The following is a 6,000-nucleotide window of genomic DNA, read 5'->3' as shown; positions in this document are numbered from 1 at the left end:
ACAATAAGAAAATACAACCAATAAGATTGCACAATTAAAAATATAAACTACAAAACCATAAAACTACCATTGCACCAATAAAGCATTAAAACTAAAATCTAAATAAGATACAAAAGTTTCCAATTGTAAATGAATGAAAATAAGTTTCACCACCTGATAAAAGCTATGTAATGAAGCATAAACGAAAAAAAAAGTTGAAGAAACGGGTGTTTGAAATTCTAAACCCAACTTTCATAAAATTTTACTAATTGTTATACAAAGAATTCAATATATATTTTTTAAAAATAAAATACAATTTAACCAATAAATAAATTCATAAATCGATTCCCCAACGCCATTTAAAACTAAGCAAAATTATAAATTCTAACTCAAATATATTTAAATAAAAAATACAAGCATACAATTAAATAAAATAAAAAAACCTTCCCAAATTTAGGGTTACCCCATAATGGAAGCGAAGCAATTCGATTTGAAGTTTCAAAACTAATACTTCCAACCGCTAGTTTTTTTCGACAATTAACCAGCATCTGCCAGTGTTGCAGTAAGGGCAAAATCTAGTAATATTTTTTCACCCTTAAACCTCCTGTGAACCTCAATTTCTGCTTTATACAACTGCATTTTAATATTTTCTGCCCTCTTCTCCATTGCAGCAACCATTCCTCGAGAATAAAAAAGCAGGAAAGAAACAAGAATATTAAGATTGGTCATTAAGTTAATCTCAAAAGACCATCACTGCAAAAGCTATTTCAACAATCCAAGATTAAAGGGACACGCAGGGATTGCGTAAGTATCTGAATGCACCGACATTTATCTGTTCTTTGGTTTTTTTCTTTTTCAAAAAATAAGCGAGAACGTGTTTACCATGGAATCAGCATGTTAGTCATGTTGCTGTTGATGTCTTGTTAATTTAATCATTTTGTTTTTGTTTGATTTGCTCATGTAAATTCCTTTTGTAGTGATAACCTTTGGATTTAACTTTTTTTGCAGATGAACATGGGTAAATTTCAGAAAATTGAGAAGCAGCACTCAAAACAAATTATGGAGTCAAAGCACAAGCTTAAGGCCAAGAATAATGCTTTCAAACAAAAACAATCTGATATAAGGACATCTTTAGTTGGTAACTCATATAATTTTTCTTACTATGTGCTTGGTTCTTTTCACCTCTGTCCTTTGGAGCTGTCTATTTGATTTTTTTCCGTTCTTATATTTCTTAAATTCTTGGTCTTTTATAATTATGAAGTTCAACTGCTTTCATAATATATTTTTGCTTTTCAAAAGCCTGTTGCCTTGGATAGTATTTGTCAACTAAGAAAAAATTCTCAACTTATTTGGATGTTGCACATCTTTTGATTACACTTATGGATTTGGATTTCTAAGTGAATTGGAGCTTTATAATTGATAGTTCACAGTTACAACTTACAACTAATTGAATTGTATGACAACTATGAGAGTTGTATGCCAAATTTAAATATATATATATTGACAACAAGTATTTATATTGATACATAAAATACAACTCGGCTGAAAATTGCAGTGAGATTACACGATTCCATTACATTTCTTCATCCAGAACCTTGGCTAGCTTAATACCATAATTCAAAGAAAAGATGAAGAATATGGCAAGCCAGGTGATGCTGCACCAACACACAGTTGGAAAGGAACTCCCACTGTAAATACATATCTACAGATTGAGGGTGAATTCAGATTGCTTTTGCCAAAACAGGTCTGCTCAGAAATAGAAATTAAACATAAGTCAATACACAACAAAAGGAGAGGAGGGAAGACTTCAAGAAATCACTAAGAACTTGCTTGACTGCTCCAAATGTACAGTGTAGTAGCTAGAAGACCTGCACTTTGATTAGCTAGATTGTCAGCAATGCTGTCTTTTGCCCTTGGAATGTGATGGAAGTCAATCAAAGTAAAGTTCTTGCTGATAGAGTTTATAAATTATAAATTTAACCATGTGCAGCAGACAAAACACTTTTATGATGCGATAGTTTAATTGCATTGCTTGTCAGTTGGGAGCTTGTATTCCTTATTTTGCTGGTATAGACTGTAATCTTTGTCTTGGGTATTAGGGGAACGAGAACTTTTCTGATTTTCTGTAGACCTTAGGGGAACATGATGGGCTGAGTCTCGAAGGAGTGCTAGAATGTTCAAGGTATTGGACACAGCTTTGGACAATTTCTCTTGAAGATTTGGTGAAAACTAGCTTTTCATATACTACAAAAAGAATGGGGAGAAGAGATCTATCTGAAGTGATCTAGGTGGCTTTTCTGTGAATATCTCGAAGGTTGTGATGGATGTCAATTGTTTTTTGGAATGAGTCAGAAATAGTAGCTTTGAGAAAAATGTTGAGTAATTCTAGCTTCCACAGTTGCCTGGCATAATTATACTTAATTAATATATGGTCTTAATTCTTTTCCTCGTTGAAACATAGAGCACACTGGCTAGGGCCAGGAAATTTTTGCTTTTGACAATTGTCAAATGTCAGCTATTTATTTTGTAAGAGAAGCCAATATAAGAATTTCGCTTCAGGGATGCCACTAATATGCCAGATATGCCTCCAATTGGGAAGAGTGGGATGTTCCTTTGTAGCCTTTGTTGACGGACTATGTTCCTGTTCCTTTAATACACCCCTAGATAACTTTATCTTCAGCTAGAGGATCAAGAGGAATGTGCTTCTCAAAAGAGTTAGTAAAGGCTTACCAATCTTCCCTCATATTCATTGGAAGATAAATTTAGCTTTGCCTTTGGCTACTCCATCAAAATTTATGGCTTGAAATAAGGTGAGGATATTATTTTGATTTAACCATTCCTTTACCTCATTGGAGTTTCTAGGTTTGCAATTTCTTATGATTATATCCTCTAGGAGATGTATCTTAGACCCATTAGAAGACAACCAAGAGAGATGCTGGTAATTAAAGGGAACAATAGCTTCAACTTTTCACCAAATTTGGGACTTCTTGATTATAGAAGGGTGCTGAGAAATATATTTTATAGGCTGAAATTGATACTTTTGGCATAAAAATTTAGTCCACTACCTTTCCAGTTGAGAGATCATTGTCTAAACATTTTGCTGCCAAGGGGTTTTGCTGATCTCAAAGAATTCTTAGGCCTAGATCTCCTCATTTTTTTGTTCTTGTTAGCTGCTCCCTTTTGACTAAATGGTCTTTCTTCTTATTATCCCTGTTATCCATCCTCCCAAAGGAATTTCAACATAAGCTGCTCCTGTTTTTGAATGACTCGTTCAGCACTGCTTACAGTACCAAGCTAGCATATTGGAAGGGCACCCACGACATAATTGATTAGAAGTATCTTAGGAGGAGTAAGCCAAGAATTGGACCAGCTGCTAATGTTAGCTTTCATTTCTGATTTTACTTATCAGTTTATCCCAATGCATATATGTAGTTCTGTTAAAACGTAAAGAGATAGGTATCTCCAAGTAGGAGAAAGGTTGCTCATTGCATACTTTATAACTCATAATTCTAGAAATTTAAGCAGCCTCATGATTATAAGGATGAGAGAATGAATTACCAATTTATGACTGTTTATTATGATAGCTATATTTTCTTTTGAATTCTTTGGGGATTGTAGCAAACGTCCTAGCAATCTGTGCAGTAGCTTTGCTGAATCATCAGCAAATTGAGCATGATTAAGCTCTTTTCCTTCCTAGAAGGTGGGCATACCCATCAAAATTTTTGTTCCTCCAGTCTTCTTCAAAGAATTTCAAATTTTATAGTAAATGGGAGCAATCCATGGGTCAACAATGTAGGTTTTGATCCATCCAAAATTCTTTTCATTAAATACCAACTTTTGCAAAGTGTGGAATATGGCCACATGTTTCAGCCTGTTAAAAGCATTAGCCATATCTAGCTTAGTGGCCATAATGCCCCCCTTATCTCCTTTCCTTGAGTGAATTGCATCTTAAGAAAGAATGATACCTTTTGAGATGTGATTATGAGGGACAAATTTTATTTGCTCTTTAGAGATTAGGTTGGGCAGAACTTTTTTAAGTCTGTTTGAAGTAAGTTTAATAAACTATTATCGCAGCCTATGATTCCTTGGGAATAAGTGCCAAGAAAGAAGCATTGGCATCCTCATGAAATCTGAAATACTTGCAAGTCTCCTCTACCATCTCTAAGCAATCCATTTCGATGACATCCCAAAAATCTTTGAAATAATTGGCATCAAACCCATGGGGACCATGCATTTCCTCATTGTTGGTCATCTCGAGTTAGTCTCTCACTCAGAGATGATATATCGCATGAGAAGTGTCATTTCATCTTTCACTCGAGTCCCTTCATGGAGGAGTGGGGGAGCGGGGGGGGGCGAGCATGACAATTTTATTTTGGTTTGCAGATGATAGAGTATGTCTCAATTTGTAGACTTGGTGAGTGTTGCCGACAGATAATTGAGTTTCTCTAGATCCATAGTTTTGTAGGTGTGTTATTGTGGATAATTGAGTTAGTCTCAATTCGCAGTTGATTGGTGGTTGCATTATTGTGGATAATTGATTGAGTCTTGATGCACAATTGATTGGTTTTTTTCTTGTGAATAATGGAGTTTGTCTTGATTCACAAGAGGAATAGTGATCTATATCCTGATTCACAGGCATTTTGCAGGTTTGACAGTCAAGAGATCTATTGCTGTGTTCAATTTGGTGTTACTTGGGCAAGTGAGGAGAATTGGTGGAGATACTAAATCAAAGTCTTCAGAAGGGTTGTTGTGTTCAACTCTTGCAGTGTTCTGCCCTTTGTTCAGATTGATGTACCGGAGGGGGGAATGTTGGATTTATTACATCATAGGTAGTTAATAGTTAGAAAATAATAATTTAATAGTTATTTTTTTGGAAGTTATTCCCATAAGGAAGTTTGGGTAGTTGACATGGGAAATCAAAAGACTTTAAAAAGACAAATGTATTAACCATCCAATTGAAATCAATATCTCTTTATTTTTGGGCAATAATGATTTAACTTTCTAGTATTTCGTATGCTCTACCATTTCAATACTGATGATAAATGGAACTGCTGTAATAACCCCAAAAGACCCAAAATCATAACAATTCACCCAACTTGAAAATAATAACAATATACCTTGACGGATGATGAATATTATGCTGGTACTGTTCTGATTTAGCTCTGGAATTCGCTGTAAACAGGTCTGGGCAGTGTGATAAGCATCCAGAAACCTTACCAATTCATTTCCCAATCACCGCACAATGTTCACAAGCTGGAAAGACGCCTTCGAGCACACCAAACTTCACTGAAACCACTCGAAGAAAGAGTATAACAGTCTGATAACAGGAACCACATGTCCAGGCCTGTAAATGAGTATGTTTGCAGCTGTAGCACTTATGACAGTAGATAACTACAGCTCCAAACTCCACTCCAATCTCAAAATCCACTCCAAAGTGGACTGTTTTGCATACCCAAAGCCAATCAATGAGAAAAGACGCCAAAACAAGCAGCGATTTACTTGTGACTCTCATGCCTAGCTAACAAGCATGGCCCAATCAAAGATGTATGACTAGTTGATGGTGTTTTTATGCACTATGCAACACAGAATAAAATACTAAGTATTCTATCCTCTCTTGAATAAAGACTCCCAAATGCTAAGTTGCGCGATCAAGTGGGATGACTCCAAGGTTCTCGAATGTCAGGTCTTGACATGCTTTTGGATAGACATCAGTTGTGCATGATGTGATATTGCTGGAATCACAAGGTGGATTTATGTTGAATGCTTTGAATGTTTCTGGAATATGGGATTTCACTTGATTTGAAAAAAGGAAAAGGTAAGGGATGAGAAAGATCTAATCTAATCCTAGGAATGCAAGAGCAAAGGACAATCTTTGATGAAACTCGAAATAAGCTTTACTTCGAAATACTATGAACATCTCCACAAGGCTAGTGCAATCTCCTAAGGATAGCCTTATGATTTTCAAATCATCACCACAAGCATAGACACCATCAAGTTGTTGCATGTCAATGAAGAAGCGAT

General features: G+C 35.4%; 1 protein-coding gene across 6 annotated transcripts in view; it reads left to right on the top strand.

Annotated features, from left to right (window-relative positions):
• The first annotated feature begins 405 nt into the window (after window positions 1–405).
• LOC131072453 (protein NUCLEOLAR FACTOR 1) overlaps window positions 406–6,000 on the top strand; it is a 250,588-nt gene continuing 244,993 nt past the window's right edge. For 5 of the 6 annotated variants that reach the window (XR_009372778.1, XM_058008619.2, XM_058008617.2 and 2 more), the window contains exons 1-3: window positions 406–557; window positions 651–783; window positions 988–1,117. Coding sequence is in view for 5 of the 6 variants with exons in the window: in XM_058008619.2 (XP_057864602.2) it covers window positions 988–1,117 (130 nt within the window). In the remaining variant the exon portion in view is untranslated. The remainder of the gene's footprint in view (window positions 558–650; window positions 784–987; window positions 1,118–6,000) is intronic. The other variant, XM_058008618.2, reaches the window with a different exon arrangement.

The sequence above is a fragment of the Cryptomeria japonica genome, chromosome 5, assembly GCF_030272615.1.
Source record: "Cryptomeria japonica chromosome 5, Sugi_1.0, whole genome shotgun sequence".
Taxonomy (NCBI): Eukaryota; Viridiplantae; Streptophyta; class Pinopsida; order Cupressales; family Cupressaceae; genus Cryptomeria; species Cryptomeria japonica.
Note: the sequence above shows the minus strand (reverse complement) of the source record. Positions and strands in the feature narration are given on the sequence as shown.